This window comes from Tasmannia lanceolata, unplaced genomic scaffold, assembly GCF_043159265.1.
Source record: "Tasmannia lanceolata isolate RefF3 unplaced genomic scaffold, GAP_Taslan_0.1 ptg000012l, whole genome shotgun sequence".
NCBI lineage: Eukaryota > Viridiplantae > Streptophyta > Magnoliopsida > Canellales > Winteraceae > Tasmannia > Tasmannia lanceolata.
The window spans coordinates 2,021,899-2,039,566 of NW_027518689.1; the positions used below are offsets into that span (position 1 = coordinate 2,021,899).

General features: G+C 40.7%; 1 protein-coding gene across 1 annotated transcript in view; it reads right to left on the reverse strand.

Moving 5' to 3' along the window:
• The window catches only part of LOC143888166 (uncharacterized), a 70,781-nt gene that overhangs the window by 21,574 nt on the left and 31,539 nt on the right, over nucleotides 1-17,668 (reverse strand). Inside the window, exons 11-12 of the mRNA XM_077392505.1 lie at nucleotides 9,847-10,242; nucleotides 7,244-7,490 (exon numbers count right to left, since the gene is read on the reverse strand). Of these exons, the coding sequence (XP_077248620.1) occupies nucleotides 7,244-7,490; nucleotides 9,847-10,242 (643 nt within the window). The remainder of the gene's footprint in view (nucleotides 1-7,243; nucleotides 7,491-9,846; nucleotides 10,243-17,668) is intronic.

A 17,668-nucleotide genomic window follows, 5' to 3' on the forward strand; every position in this document is an offset into this window, starting at 1 on the left:
GTTCCTGTGATAGGCGGCGGATTGATCATGCCACCGAAAAGAAGAGGCGCTCATTCTGTTCTGATGGCGAAGATTGAGACACGAGACGAACTAGCCATGCTTTGAAGACAAGTCGAAGACTTGACGGCCTGGATTTTTCACTTGGAAACTTCTGGCCAAGATGAAGAAATGGAGAGGAAGATGAAACCCGCCTGAACCGTTTCCATGACAGGGTGAAAATGGAGGCTCCAGTGAACCCGCGTGAAAGAGACAACCGCAGTTGGGAATCCGGACTGAAAATAGAGATGCCCAAGTTCCATAGTGGATTGTCCGCAGAAGAGTTCTCAGATTGGTTACACACGGTGGAAAGAATATTCGAGTTCAAAGGGGTTCCAAACCCAAGCAAGTCTAACTTGTGGCTTTGAAGTTGAGGGGACGAGCTCGGCATGGTGGACATAATTGGAAGTGACACGATCCCTTCTTGGAAAATCCAAAATCAATACTTGGGAAAAGATGAAGAAGAAAATGAAGGAAGCCTTCCTCCCTTTTAGATGTCTTCAGTTTTTTTATCAAACTCTACAGAATCGAGAAGGCAAGCAGTTGCTTATTAATATAGACATCGAAGGTCAAGATGAACCCGTCTATAATGAGTACGGGATGAAGATGAAATAGTGGAACTACAATCCATTTATGATGAGGACGAGGATGAAATAGTAGAACTACAAGGAGTTGTCGGGGAAGCCTCGGTCATTCGAAAAGAAATGATTTCACTTCAAGACAATTTTGTCGACTATTTTAGAAACAATATTTTTCATTCTACATGTACGGTGTCCACGAAAATTTGCTCGTTTGTTATCAATAGTGGGAGTTGTGAGAGCATCCTATCAGAGTCTCTCACCTCCAAGTTGCAAATCGACATAACAAACCGTTCAAAGCCCAACAAGCTTGTATGGTTGAAACGAGGAAGCAAGGGTGATTCGTCAAAGGACGATGTATCGAATTCGAGGGCGAATACACCCTAATGCAATCCAAAACTTAGTAATAAATTTTGAGGATGGTTATTTTAGGAAGATTCATAAGAGGAAGTTTCACAAGTGGAAAATACGAAAAGTTTTCGTGAATAAGGAGGCGTTTTGGCGGAATGGAAATTTGCTAAGCTTACATGATTTTGAGATATGGGAAACTTACATTCTTGGAAAGCTTGCAAGATTACAAGCTTTGAGATTTAGCAAGTTTCAAGATTTGGAAAATACGATTTCCTATTCCCTCAAGTATTTTGTTTACTAAAAGGTTATCATTTTCTAATTTAGCTATTTACTAGATTTGATAGGCTCTGGTTGCTTTTCTTATTTGTAGCTAGTTTTTAGCTAAGGAAACTTTAATATTTTAGATAGATATGCCAATATAATTTTTACCTACTTTTTAGATTTTGAAAATCTTTTGGAAATCTTTTAAAGATGTAATAAATGAGATGGACAATTGGAGTTGAGGGAGTTTTTGAGATTGAATAAAATTTTATCTTCACGGCATACGTGAGATTTCGTACAAGTTCTTCTTGTTACTTGTTCTTTCTTGGTTTTTGTTTGATCTTGGTATTTGAGATGTGCCAGGGAGTGTTGAATAAGGTGTATTTAGGGTAGTTTAGTCATTACTTGTAGATTAGGAGTATTGTAGTCAATGTACATTGGATGCCCTATTTGGGGCCTATGTATACATTATTTACATGAGGAGCACCCTAGTGGAGACTCACTATCTTCTCAATTCCTCTTCTTCTTCCTCTTCTAACCCTAACTCCATTTCTAACATAATTAAAAAAAATTGAGACATAGGTTGACATGAACACAATAACTTACACTTTCTAAAGACATACAAACCCAGAATTCCTACAGAATAACCATAAACAAAAAAACCAAAACAATGAGTAAGAACAAAACCAACCCACTACAGAGTGGGGAAAGAAAAAAACACAAACGAAAAGCAAGTAAAACCCATATGAAGAAAACAAACCCAAGCAAGTAAAACCCATAAGAAAAAAAAAACCCAGCAACCAAATAGCACAAAAATCAAGTGTTAGAACCCTAGGTCCCAACGATGAGAAATTAGCAAGAGAGAGAGAGAGAGAGAGAGAGATGCGTTGATTCGAAGTAACCTGGGCCTCCCAATAAGCAAGAAAGCAATAGAATTTTGCATAATCCCCTAGGCATACGGCATCTACATTATATAGAGGATCTATGGATCCCTGCATAGGAATTAACACAAAGATGGAATAAGTAAAATAGGAAAGACAACGTAACAATGCTTAAAATAAACGTAACAGTGCCTAAAATAAAGACTTGCTAAAATAAGGTCTTGCCAAAGGAGGGATCGTAACATCCTCCCGCCCTTCAATCCAACCTTGTCCTCAAGGTTGACCAGCCACAAACTCCGGAAATCTTTCATGTAATGACTGAAAGGATTCCCATGTAGCATCTTCTGCTAGCAAATTTGTCCATTGCACCAACATCTCTGTCACGGCCCGATTACCACACTTGACCATCCGTCGTTCCAACATAGTCTGCGGTTGGATTTTGAGCTCTCCATTTGGAAGCATATACAGAAGTTGGCTCTGGACCACAATTGTATCACCCACTCTTTTCTTCAAGAGAGACACGTGAAAGACAGGGTGTATCTTAGCCCCTTCTGGAAAGTCCAAACTATAGGCTATAGGCCCAATTGTTCAAGCACTTTGTATGGCCCATAGAACTTGGATGATAACTTCATGAATGAACGAACATTGATCGAGCTTTGACAATAAGGCTGCAGAAGAAGATAGACTCAATCTCCAACCTGAAATTCACGTTCCGACCGATGCTTGTCTGCTTGTTGCTTCATACGGGCTTGAGCCCCAACTAGGTTATCCTTTAAGAGCTTAAGGATACAATCGCAGTCTCGCAAGTCACAATCCACCTGATGGACATTAGATGACCCATGTGTATAAGAGGTGATGAGAGGAGGTGGACGCCCGTAGACCACCTCGAACGGCGTCGTCTTAGTCGCAGAATGATAAGTAGTGTTATACCACCACTCAGCCCATGAGAGCCATCGGACTTAGTCCTTGGGACGGTCACTAGTAAAGAAGCAGAGATAAGTTTCCAGACACCGATTAACCACCTCTGTTTGTCCGTCGGTCTGTGGGTGGTATGCTGTGCTCATTTTCAGCTTGGTACCCTGTAACTGAAATAGTTCCTTCCAAAACTTGCTAGTGAATAGAGGATCGCGATCACTAGCAATAGACTGAGGCATCCCATGCAACTTGAATATGTTGTCGATGAACACTTGTGCAATAGTCAAAGTAGTGTGGGGGTGGGATAGCGGACAGAAGCGACCATCTTTTGTCAAGCGATCAACAACCACGAGTATAGCATTCTTTCCTCAGGATATCGGTAGTCCACCGATGAAATCCATAGAAATGTCAGTTCATACCTGATCTGGAACAGGCAAGGGCTGAAGCAAGCCAGGACTAGCCATTGTCTCTCCTTTGTTTCACAGGCATACATCACACTCTTTGACAAATTGCTTGACTTCCTTTTGCATGCCCCGCCAATAAAAGGGACGTGATAGCCGTTTGTAGGTCCAAAGATATCCAGAGTGACCGGTAGTTGGGGAAGAGTGCATCTCCTAAAGTAGGACGTGCTTTCGGGCTGAAGTGGTTGTCAGCACCAGTCGACCCTTATACCTCAAGTCAACTCCATTCCAAGTGTAGTGAGGTACAATTGTAGCATCATGTTGCAGCTTTTGAATAATTTCTTGTGGGTCCTCCATCCATCTTTCCTGATGTCATCCAAATCGGCACACCAAGGCATGGATATCGCAGCCGGTTGTACTTGCTCTAGAATACAGGACAATGCATCAGCAACTACATTCTCGGACCCCTTTTATAAATGATTTCATAATCGTAGCCTAGCAACTTCGATACCCAATTCTGCAGTTCCATAGAAGAGATCCTCTGCTCCAAAAAATATTTTAAACTTCTATGGTCTGTCCTGATTTGGAAGCGACATCTAATCAAATAAGTCCTCCATATCTCAACAGAATGAACAATGGCTAGCATTTCTTTGTCATATAGTGAAAGCTTCTGGTGGAGTGGGGAAAGGGCCTTGCTAGTGAAGGCCAACAGACGACCATCCTGCATCAATACACCGCCAATGGCTACCCCGGAAGCATCGCACTCTAGTACAAACTTTTTATTGAAATCAGGAAGGGCCAAGACTGGTGTGGATGACATGGCATTCTTCAATCCCGTGAAAGCTATATCAGCTTCTGAACTCCATTTGAAGGAATCCTTCCGTAAAAGGGTTGCCAATGGTGCGCTGATTTTGCCATAATCTTTCACGAACTTGCGGTAGTAACCAGTTAAGCCGAGAAATCCGCGTAATGCCTTGACGGACTTGGGTGCAAGCCATTCTCTCCTAGCATTGATCTTGGAAGGGTCTGCTGCCACTTCCATACTAGAAATGATGTGACCTAAGTACTCTACCTCAGATCTCCCAAAGTTGCATTTAGACTTCTTCACAAACAAGGAGTGCTCTCGCAAGAGGGTGAGAGTAATATGACTATGGTGCAGATGATCCATAAATGACGAGCTATATATGAGAATATCATCGAAAAATACCAAAACGAACTTACGTAAGTGTGGCCGAAAAATGTCATTCATCAAGCTCTGGAAGGTGGATGGCGCGTTGGTCAATCCAAACGGTATCACAAGAAACTCGTAGTGGCCGTCATGAGTCCAGAAAGCCGTCTTTGGAATGTCTTCCTCGTGCACTCTAATCTGGTGGTACCCAGATTGAAGATCCAACTTGGAGAAGTATTGAGCACCGATAAGCTCGTCAAGCAATTTGTCCACGACCGGGATCGGATATTTATCTTTGACGGTGATCTGATTCAATGCCCAACAATCGACACACATACGCCACGTTCCGTCCTTTCGCACTAGAAGCACTGGAGATGAATGTGGACTTATGCTGGGCCGGATGATCTCTGTTTGCAACATTTCCCAAACTATCTTCTCGATCTCTTTCTTTCTGAATATGGGGGTAACGATAAGGAAGGACATTTGGAGGACCACTACCCGGAATGAGAGGAATGTGATGATGATGGGTACGATGTGGTGGCAAACCCTCGGGTTCCTCAAAAATGTCAAGGAACTCTGACAATAGCAACTCTAGCTCATGTTCCATCATTGGTTGAGAATTCGGTTTCTCAAGAGACCGAAGATGCAATAGGTAAGCGTAACATCCTTTTCGGAGGATGCACTCCATACAATGGTTGCTCACCGTTGTAACGGTGTTGTCATTCCTGCCTTTGATTGTGACCGCCTTTCCTTACAGTTCATAAGTAGCTTTGAAAAATTCCAAGTAATGTCACCCAGCGTGTGTAACCAACGGGCTCCCAAAACAATTTCACATCGATCTAATGGTAGTAAAAACAAATCTGTGGTTAACTCGTGATCTTGTATGAAAATTTGAACATGAGAGCGTTTTCCCGGACTTGTCAAAGTTCTTCCGTCGGCTACCTTTACGTCAAACTTTGTCGCCTGCTCTACAGGACAAGCGATTCTTTTGGCCATCCGTACATCAAGAAAATTATCGGTACTACCCGAGTCTATTAGGATCTTCACAGGTTGACTTTGATGAATCCATTGACTCGCATAGTTTGGGATGATGAACAACCAGCTAGAGCATCGACAGAAATAGCGGCAGGGTCATTGTTACCCTCGGGGTCCTCTTGTTCTGGCTCATCACTATCCCCACCCTCTTCGCCTGGGTCATCAGGGTCGTCGGCAGCATCAATCATCAGAAGTCGCTTTTCCTTACACTGGTGACCCCTATAACACTTCTCATCACATCGCCAGCATAATCCTTTTGCCATTCAATCCTTGAGCTCTGCGTCTGTCAACCGCTTCACTGGCTGGTTTTGACTAACAACCTTTATAGGGTTTTGCCGAGAGACTTCGGAAGGTCGACTAGTTGCGGTACGGAAAGATCGTCGACTATCTTCATTCAGACGGTCTTTCTGTAACCTGGCATAAGAGATCGTTGAGGACACAGTGCGAGGCGAACACATATTGACTTCCCGTCGAATTTCCGGGCGAAGTCCTTCAATAAATGTTCCCACTAACTGAGGTTCCAATCAATCTTGTGCATGATTGGCGAGTCGTTCGAAACGGCTTTGATACTCTAAGATTGTCGTAGTTTGTCGTATCTTTGCTAACTCGCCGTGAACGTTCTCATACTGGGAGGGGCCGAAACATACTAACAACCCATCTACAAACTCTCTCCAGTTTGGCAATCCATGATACATCCCCTCAAACCACTTGAACCATTGGATGGCATTACCTTCTGAATTAATGGAGGCGATGGTAGCCCATTGGTCGATAGGAGTTTGATAGAATCGGAAGAAACGTTCCGTCCGTGTCACCCATCCCTCTAGATTACTACCATCCAATCGTGGGAAGTCTATCTTCATACGGGGACAATGTTGCTCTCGTTCAAAGCCGGAGCCGCCTTCCCGACGAACACGATCTTCGTCCCGTCAATCCGGTGTATCGACAGATCTAAGCCCTGCACCCGAATTGTCATGAGTAACGGTTGGCTAGGGTGACGGACGCATTTGCAGAAGAAGATCCGTGATCTTTTGTAACTACGTCTCAATGTTGTTGAATTGTGCCTGGTAAACCGCATCGAGTCCGTCATGCAATAGATTTGGAGGTTGGTGATGCCGGAAAACTCTTTCTAATGGCAAGTCAGTACCATGCGCCAGGAAAGTGCTCTGATACCAAGTTGTTAGAACCCTAGGTCCCGACGATGAGAAAATAAAAAAAAGAGAGGGAAAGAGAAAGAGAAATGGGTTGATTCGAGGTAACCCGGGCCTCCCAATAAGCAAGAAAGCAATAGAATTTCGTATAATCCACTAGCCATACAGCATCTACATTATATAGAGGATTTATGGGTCCCCGAATAGGAATTAACACAAAAATGGAATAGGTAAAATAGGAAAGACAACATAACAATGCTTAAAATAAACGTAACAATGCCTAAAATAAAGACTTGCGAAAATAAGGTCTTGCCAAAGGAGGGACCGTAAAAGAAAAAAAGTTCAGAAAGGGAAAATGACTAACAACTAAAACAGAAGAAACCCAAAAACCAACAACATGCCACTAATTTACAAGTACAAGACACAACCATTATAAACATATAGCAAATAAAAAACAAACAAAATTTACCAATTACAATAAGCTGAAGAAGAGATAATTTCTTTGCCAATTGTTGAACCTCCTGCTTCCCTTGAACAGAATCAACTTGTTTTCTCCTTATCAAACTTCCAAAACTCCATGAAAATCCACCACCCCTTTGAAGATCAACTACTTCCATAAACACAAATTCAGAGAATGAGTGAAGAAGAAAACCCAAAACTTCAAAACTCTTCCTACTTGCAAGCAAGCTGCTCTGATTCCTCGACAGTAACGAAAATTAGAAGAGGAAAAATAGCCAGGAATATATGATGGCTCTTCATTTGAGACGTAAAGTAGCAGTGCCATCATGGTGTGGGTCCAAATGCGATTTGGAGTTCATCGATTGCTTTGCAAATAAAATTCGGTTTTCAATTCATTTTAGCAAATGAAACACTTTACTTGAGGAATTCTAGACTGAAGGGAGCCTGCAAAAAATAGGTGAAAGGGCTCTCCTATTTGGCTACACATCACTATCATGCATTCAAAACAGATGGAAGTCAAACATGATGGTGATGTGCAGCCAATGGGGGAGCCCTTTCAGCTCTTTTTTGCGAGGGCTCCCTTCAGTTTAGACTTCCTCTTTTTTTTATTGCTTTTCTCCATCGGACAGAATCCCGTCCCGATTCAAATGATTATAATTATCGTGTGGTTTGTGTCTGCCATCAACATCTCGGGTTCATATTGCAATGATATATTCGTTTTTACATGGGACACTAGAGTGGGCTGGCCCAGGGAAAACAAATGTATCACTTCGCTTTTGTCTTACGATTGGGACATGCACCAAAATCCACCCCCATTGGAAAGGTACTACTAGAAGTGTCAACTGGATCCAAAGTGGATCCACTTTGGATCCGATCCATGGACGAAGCCAAAAGGGGCTGGGTGCTATGTTTGGTTGCCGGGTTTTTTTTTGTTCCTGGGAGTTATGTGGGAGAAAAAAATACCCTGGGAGATAGGTGGGAAAAAAAAGTCCTAGAAGTATCCTGGTAAAATAAAAATTCCATGTTTGGTTGACCGGATTATGATGGGAAAAAAAAAAAACCTTTGTTTGGTTGCTTGAACTGTTGGGTAGGAAAAAAATTTCTTCTCAAGCTTATTTTTGGTTCTGAGTTTATTTTTGTTCCTGGGGTTATCTTGGGATGGGATGAAAAGGCAATCATTACAAAAGTGGGATTAAAAATTTCACCCCACAAGTAATCATTACAAGAGTGAGATTAAAATAAACCTAGTGCTAAAAGGCAACCAAACATGGGATGGGACCAAAATTTAACTAACTCTCCCACATAACTCCCAGGAACAAAAAAAGCCCGGCCCCGTTTGGATACGTGGATTTTAGAATCTTGGATTTCCTCAAAATCGTAGATGGGAGATAAGGGAAGGAGACCAACCGTCGTTTCCTGATTTCTGGCCTTACTTTCCGTCAGCAAGAGAGCAGGAGATCATCCCATTTTTCCAGGTTTTAGAAATCTCAAGATGTGGGAGAGATTTTTGAATGGATTTCTTACTTAGAATCCAAGATTCTAAAGAGAAACGAAACGGTTGTCTCCTTCTCTTGTCTCCTATCTAGGATTTTGACGAAATCCAAGATTCTAAAATGCAAGTATCCAAACGGCCCCTTAGTGTCTAAATTTTTCCACTCTAACTCTGTATAAGCACGGCAGAGCCAGGAATTTGCTGCAGAGGGGGCAAACAAAGATGGTCAGTCTCTTATTAGAGAAAAACACAATAGGGTGAAATCAATGCCAATGGCTCCCTAAACGACAATCAGTATTTCTATTAGAACTAAAATAAAAGGAATGGGTTCTTGAGATATTATTTGACAAAAGGAGTACCAAAAAAAATTTAGGACTTAATTCAAGGAAGTGATATATTCACCCCCTTTTTTTTACTTGGGACAGCCGCCCCTAGTGTATTTAGGACTATTCTTTTACACTGGAGGGGTTGTCCCAAGTAAAAAAAAAGGGATGGATATATCATTTCCTTTTTCTAATATCAATTATCAGAGTTTATCAACAGATAGGAAAAACCATATCACTCCAAAGGAGATAGATTTCTGTTTGATTAGAGAAGCATCCATCTAGGGGTGTAAACGGATCGACTTCGGAGCGGATATGGCTATATCCGAATTCGATTACAGTATACACTATCCGAATTCGGATTCGGATTCGGATTCGATGGATATTTAATATCTATTACCGAATTCGTATCCGTCGGATATTGTTCGAATTCGGATATTATCCGTATCCGTTTATGCGGTAAATTCGAACATTTTATTGCAGCGCTTTATCTTTTTTCTCCTACTTACTCGAATGAATTTTCCAAACCTTAAAACTAGACCTCTACATTCTCTTCACAAAATTAACTCTCAAACCCTAAAATATATGGGATCCTCTTCTTCCTTTTAAAACAAAGGCAGAGAGAGAGAGAGGGAGGTGATGGGGATGGATGATCGTGTTGGTAGTGGTATTTGGGTTTTTCCTATTTTTGTATATGATGGAATGAGTTTGGGCTATTTTGATGGAATGGGTTTGAAGCTTTAATCGTTCCCACCATATTGAGGCATGTTTACGAAGTTTGATTGTTGCGATTTTCACTTTGTGCTCGTCGGGAACTTCTTTATCATAAGAAATCTGTTCAACCGTAGTAAGCCATTCTATGAAGATATCCGGTTGCATCTTTCCTTCAAACTCGGGAACCTCCACCTTAACATCGGTGAAACATTGACGTAAAGGGGGACGTCTCGAAGAAGAACCGTCACTCTCTCTTTGGCGTTGGTGTGGCTGAGCGAAAGGGTTGACGTCCGACTCCGATTCATTATTTTCCTCCACCTCATCTTGAGGCTCTTGAAGAGCTAACCTCTCGGTGAGAGTTTGAACTTGACACCTCAATTCTTCAATCTCGATATCACGAAGATCCCTCTCTCGATTAGGAGCCTCTCGTTCAATCGGACCTCGGTGACGTCGATTGGCCATTGAGAAACTTGAACTAGCCTAAATTTCTCGTTGGTAAGCACTAGCGTAGGATCGCCTCACGATCACCGTCGTAAGGTTACACCTAGATGCTCAGATACCAATTTGATACTGTTCGGATCGACGATCGCAATCCTTAGGGTTGTGGAAAAAAAACACAAGAAGTAGAACTCTTGCTAAATGCTTAGAAAAGCTTTCTTTCTTTAACAAAAAACTATCATCTCCTCTTTTCTCATTCTCATTGATATATTTGGAGATACAAGAAGTAAATGAGATACATGGAAAATGACTTATTAATAACTTCTAGGACAATTTTCATGACAATACCATTTCCTAAGTAGTCAAAATACAAACCCAATAAGTCTTAACAATGTCCCTATAAATCATTAAAGAAAGACTTAACTAACACATACTAAAAACTAGACATAGTAGTTGCTTATCTAAATTCCCATGCAAAACCCAAGACCAAGTCAAACCACAAATATGTGCCACATGGATGACAAATGGCATTATCCTACTGTGCCAACTTGGATATGCCACTACATCAGTCATAGATACATTGTAGTAGGCTGGCCCAAGGAAGAAAAGGGGGCAAATATATCATTACCTTTTTCAATACTAGTGCAAATTGTCTAAAAGACTTATTTAGATGAAAAAAATATTATGGCAAGGGGTATTATCGTCCTCATGAAAGTTAATTGCAATCTGCGTTCATGGTTTAAAATTTCGGTTTCGGTACCAGTTTCAGACCCCTAAAATTTTGAAATTTCGGTCAAAATCCGATACAACAAAGAAGAGACTATTTTATTCAATATTAAATTTTGGCCGAGATTTCAATAATTTCGGCCGAAATTTCGGTGAAATATTAAATTAATTTAAAAAAACAGGTTTTTTGGGTGAAATTTCGAAAATATCAAAATTTCGATCGAAATTCCGAAATTTCGGCCAAAATAAAATACCGTTTCTGGTTTTTATCATTTTGGTGTCGGTCTCCACCGAAATCCAAAATTTTGAAATTTTGATATTTCGGCCAAAATAAAATACCGTTTCTGGTTTTCATCATTTCGGTGTCGGTCTTCACCGAAATCCTAAATTTCCGTCGAAATTTAAAACCATGCCTGCGTTAAAGGGTTTATAGGGGTGCTATTGTCCTCACGAAGGATTATTTTTTTCGCGGCTGCGTTAAAGGGTTTAGGGGTATTATGGTCATTATGAAAGTTGAGTATATTTTACGTTAAAAAGTCCTCAACGTGGAAGAATCTAGAATTGTGGAGCAGTTTCCTGCTTAACGCTGAGGAGCGAAGTTTTGTTCTAAAGCGCACCACCTCCTTCCTTCTTTCCTTCCTCAACGTAGAAACATATGCCTAAGGTGCATCTGTTTTGTTTCCAAAACCAGTCGGTTTCTCTCTAATCTTAAAGAAAGAAAAAGGAAAAAAATAAGGTGCATCTGTTTTGTTTCCAAAACCAGTCGGTTTCTCTCTAATCTTAAAGAAAGAAAAAGGGAAAAAAGTGGGCTTTCTGGGGAAGAGGAACCCTGAAACTATAAAGGTAAAAATGAGGTTTTTTCTTCTTCCTTTAATTTGTTCTTCGTTTGGGTTTAGATCGAAGCACAAAAAAGAACTCTAATTGACCCTCTAATTTATCCTCATATGCTCATATTTTTCCTGATCAAAACAGTCAGGATTTCTTAATAATCTGTTAGTCAAAACTCTACAATCTTTGCCATGAACTTGGAATTTTTTTTACTACTTCAAAGTTTAAATACTAAAGTTGATACCCTTCTGCTGTCATTGAAGCAGAACATTGAACTCTCAATGGTAGAAAACTTTCCACTAGTGGTATGCTGGAATTCACAGATAGAGTAGTTTGAGAATTAATATTCTTCTGACCTTACAGAAAACTTCCCACTAGTAGCACGGCTTCCAAACTTTAGTATTCTAAATTGGGTTGTCTAGGAGCACACTAGATACAATATAGGTAGAAAATCTCTTCATTCCAACAGTTAGTATGTGGTTGAATAAGACTTGCCACCCTCTCATTATCAGAATTAGAAAGTTAAGGAACTTAGAGATTGTTTGGCAAATTGGCAAGCTGAATATCACCCACCCAAGAGTCGGCCCAAAGCTTTGCATATTTCTTATCACCAATTAAAATCTCCCTTGGCATAAAGATTTCCTCCCTTCCACATGCTCTTCATATGTCCAATTATGTGCGAATTTACTGAGTTATGTAAAGCTAGCACTAAATCGTGCTATATACTTCTGGTACCATCTGATTCTATTTGTATTGATCGGTAGTAATACTATCATCTATTACTAGTGTGGAATTTATTTCCAAAAGTGGGCTTCTATTATCTAGGGGAGCGGGCATGGCAACAAGAAGTCCAAATAGGCAAATTAGAAGCATCAAGTAGTTATCGGTCACTCTGTTCCGTTTAATGTCATATGTCCCTTACAAAAGAGTTCACTATAATGGTTATGGTGCATATCAATGTTACATAATTCAATGTCTTCTTAAAAAAAATGTATTTAAGGCCTTGCACTTTCATATAATTAAATTATAATCCGCACACGTGTAGATTTTCTCGTGTTGTATCTCCTACCCACCTATACATTTATTCATGTTTCCTCAATCACATAAGGTTACAATCTTCAAGAGAACCCTTAATACAAACTCTAGCAGAATATTCCTTGTAGCACGTCTGAGGCCAAATATCCATTGACAATTCTCATGGTCTTATAGGCATTGTAGATTTTTTATTGTAGACTTACCTTCATCTAATTAGGTCAGTTTGTACCAACAACCTGAGTGGATTTTAAATAATTCCACCATTCACATGATGCATATATTTTACTGTAGTTGCATGTATAATTTTAGAGAGTACCTAAAGCAGCTCTAAATCTCCTTTGCATACTTACATTTATCACTGCAGTTACTTATATTTAATCCTTGCTCTGATTGCCTATCATATTTCTTTTTGTTCTTTTCTTAGCTTCCAATACCGCCAAATAGCATGATACACATGAACAGTGACATGGATAAGTGGTCTGAAATTCCAAATGAGCTGTTAGAAATGGTCGTGGATCGTCTTCCTCTCATTGATCATATCCGGTTTAGTGCTGTGTGCTCGTCCTGGTATCAAGTCACCTTAGAAAATCGCCACCGCTTGGATTTTCGAGATCAACTTCCATTTATGATGCTCCCTGATAAAGAGCGTACTAAAACTCGCAGCTTCTATAGTATCGCTAAAAATAAGCTTTACGATATTCAGTTACCAGAATTTAATGGAAAATGGTGTTGCGTGTCTTCCAAAGGATGGGTGATGACTGTAGAGGGGAGTGGTAATGTTCATCTATTAAATCCCTTCACAAGTACCCAAATTGAGCTTCCCTCGCTTGATAAATTTCCTGACAACCAAAATAGTACTGTACCTGATAAACCAAGGCACTACAGGTAGTCATCAAGACTCTTTTATCTGCAAATTCTATTTCAACACTAGATCAGTACGTTGTTGTTACCATTATCACTTATTAGCTGAAATTGTCCCTACAGGTGTATTGTCAAGACTGTTTTATCGGCAAATCCTACTTGAACGCAAGACTACATTGTTGTTACCGTTGTCAGTAATTGGTCGAAATTGTCCTTCTATAAACCCGGGGATGAAAAATGGACTACTATAAACCACGGATGGGTTCATTATTATGATGTCGCATTTTTCAAGCACAAATTGTATAGAGTCACCAATAGCAATGCTTTTGTAACTTGTGACTTTGCTTCCAATGATTTTCCCAAGTTTTCAGTAATTACACATACACAAGAAAATGACAGAGCTGATCTGAGGTATCTAGTGGAATCTTCTGGGAGGTTGTTGAACGTTTTAAGATTTATGGATTGGGATCCTTCTGAACATGAAAATTTAGAATGGCTTTATAGGACGGAGCGGTTCGAGGTTTTTGAATTGAATGAAGAGACAGGAAAGTGGATCGAGATTAAAAGTTTAGGCGATCAGATATTGTTCGTGGGATTTAGTAGCTCTTTCTCTCTTTCAGCTCATGACTTTCCCCAGTGCAAGGGAAACTGCATCTACTTCAGAGATGGCTTTGAAGAAGCACCAAGGCATGGTATTGATAATGGTGTCTTCAACTTGGAGGATAAGAGTTTAAAACCATTTTGTCCCAGCTCTTCGACTTGGATTACGAAGCCCATTTTCGTCCCTCCATATGTTACTAAGTGAATCCCATTTAATTATTATATTTAGTTTCCTCTTTATTCTTAGTTTACCACGTAGTGGTTTGATCATAATATAACCACTGGTACTAGGTTTAGATTATTGAATACTTGTAAGCCTACTTATACCTAACTTCTTTAATTTTCTCTCAATAATGTTTTTTTTTTTTAAGTATGCATGAGAAACTGATGTAATTTTATTGAGAAAATATTTCTTTGATTTCTTATGAAATTTTCAACCATACTAAGTCCGGAACTTTTCTTCCATGAGTTGTGATTGTTGTTTTTGTAGGTTGCATTATCGATATTTGCTTTTCATCTGAATCCTATAAATATTATCCACTTGGGCCATTTTAGTTTGGAATTTTGAGAATTGATTTTGAGCCTGGATTCAAAACTACGTTTAAAACATGCTTGGCAACGTTGGAAAAACATTCTATGTAATATTTGTGGGGTCAATTGTGAGTGATAGGTGGGAGAGGGGCAAACTTGAGAGGTGGGAGTGAGAAGAAAGACTCTTGGTGGCTGAAATGAGCTCGCCAGGTTCAGAATTCTGAACTGATATGCTCCAATAGTTGGTTGGCCCGGTTCCCTTTTAGAGTGTACTTATGCTCTCTCTCATGTCTCTACCTCTCCCTCCTCCGGCCCTTACACACTTATATGGCCCAGATTGATGATGACCCAGATTATCATCAGTGAAGGAATATTAGTAGAAACTTAGATATTAATGAAGGGAAGTGATATATCCGCCCCTTTTGATTACCACGAACACCCTCTGTCAGTGTGCGTGGCAATCAGGGGCGTTGAATTCTTCTGACATCAAATACAACAGCCCCTCTTTAGTCACTGATACACTGACAAGGAGGTGTTCCTGGTAATCAAAAGGGGCAGATATATCACTTCCCTTTCTGTTTTAGTTGGCTGTGAAGAAGGATGTTCGGTAACAATCCATATGGGAATTGAACACAAGACCTCAGACAAAGACAAAGTTCATGGACAATTACCACAAACACGATGGTGGGGGATTGGTTTTTCTGTTTTAGTTGGCTTGTAAGAGCTGTCACACCCCAACCCGAGGTGTGGAGCCGGGCCCGCGCGATAGCTGCCACAAGCCTGTAGGGTCGCCCCCCATGGGCACGCAAGGCTCATTCTCATTCAACCATTCATAACATACAAAGCTGCTAAATGATTTGCGGAAACATAATTTATTTAAAACATTAAGATCAAATACTTAATAACAGGGACACATGCTTGAAGAACAAGTTCTCTGATGCGAGTGGGCGATGGAAGCAGGGGTGGAATGGACGAAAGGACTAGAGCTGCCCTACCTGTGGTTACTGTAATTTTAGCTGGAGGAGAAAATGTCGCCGGTATGCCAATGCTAGCCAGAAGATGAAACCTAATGTGGCGGTGAAATCAGAGGCTAAGCAAGGAAGAATCAATGAAGATGGGAGAACTACAGAGGGAGGCTGGCCCGACTCAGGAGAGATTTTGACCAGTTCGGAGGGCGGGCTTTCGCGTTTATCAATTTCGGGGAAAGAAATAGATGAAAGGTGGAATCTTTTAAGGGCTTGCTTGATAGAAAAGTTTACAGAGAAGGAAAGGAATATTGAGGAACTTTGGATTTGGGCAAGAAAGCACTGGGGGATCCCATCCCTGCACAAGCCCTGCTTTCTTGCAAAAAATGAAGTATTGTTCATGTTTGACCTCAAAAGGTTCTTACTATGGGGGATAAAGCCTGTGATATGCATCTTTTATCCTTGAAAAGGTGGGATCCCGATTATCAACAAGAAGCGGAGGTCTTTTGGGTAAATTTGTATGGAATCCCCCTTCAGGTGTGGGCAACATCCACTGTTGAAGCTCTGGGAAGGTGCATTGGATATGTGCTGGAGATCCGAATGGGGGTAAACAACGGCCGGGGCATGAGCTATGCTTCGGCGAAAATCCATACATCAAAATGGAAATTGTCAATACCCTCTTTACGACTACGAGTTCTGGATTCTTTTTTTATGATGGAGGAGGCTCAAGGGGAAGGAGTGTCGTTTTCGACAGAAACGGTGGTTCCTCGCCGTGAAGATGCTTTGGTAGATCTCACGGACAGTCCAACGGTCAATCGCACCTCGGCGGATGTTGGGATGGACGATGTTATTAAACGACAAAAGAGCATGTCCTCGAAAGCTCAAACAGGCCAATGTGAAGTGTTTTCGAATTTTAAATTTCAAATTCAAAAAGCTAGCTCAGGAAAAAACAATGAAAAGGTGACAGCTGGGGAAAAGGAAAAGATGGCGTGAAAGAAATGGTGCGAATTTGCCCGGGCTCGAAGCCAAAGTCAAATGGGCCATGGGTATCCTAGAAAGAAGTGCGGGTGGATCCAAGTTTTAAAAAGGGTTATCAAAGACAAGAAAGAATCAAAACCGAGAATGGAAGGACAAAGGGCCTCTTGGAATCCTTCCATAAGCGTGGTGGAATGATTGACGAGCTTGTCGCCATGAATGCTATGGGTGACAATCTCGGTGATGATGTGTGCACCCGAAAGACTTTCATGAAGATCGAAAACAAGGATCGAGCCGGTAAACATAAATTAAAAAGCTTGGGAAAAGGAAAAAGGAAGCTCAAAGCCTTACGCCACGCAAGAATTAGAGGGTACTGTGGGAGGGGCACTCGTCTTCTTAAAAGAAGATCATGATCTGGATGATTAAGGGTTTGGGGACGGAGAGGAAGAAAATGACGGCAAATGACATCCGCCATAAGTGAAAACTAGACTTTTTGATATGTTTTTAATGGGGAGCCGCTGGTGTCCGATGGTGGTCTTTTACATGTTTCAAAATTTAAAGGATGGTGGAAGGATTTGATATAATGGGGAGCCGTTGGTGTTTATTTGTGGTTCGACGTGGAAGCCGCCGGAGATCGGATGATGATGTTAGGTGGTTGGCTATCGTGCACGGTTAGGGGCACACAATAGCTCTGGGCCTTCGAGTGGAATTTTGGAAAATCGAATTAGCCAGCTGGATTGTGGTGGAGAAATTGGTGTGATTTGGCAAGTCACGACCATGATTTTAAATTTCGACCGAAATCTGAAATACCGACACCGAAATTGACCAAAACCGAAACGGTCATTTATTTCAGCCGAAATTTCGGTTTTTCAGAAATTTGACAAAAAAAACTGGTTTTTTAATATTAATTTAATATTTTACCGAAATTTTGGCCAAAATTTAATATT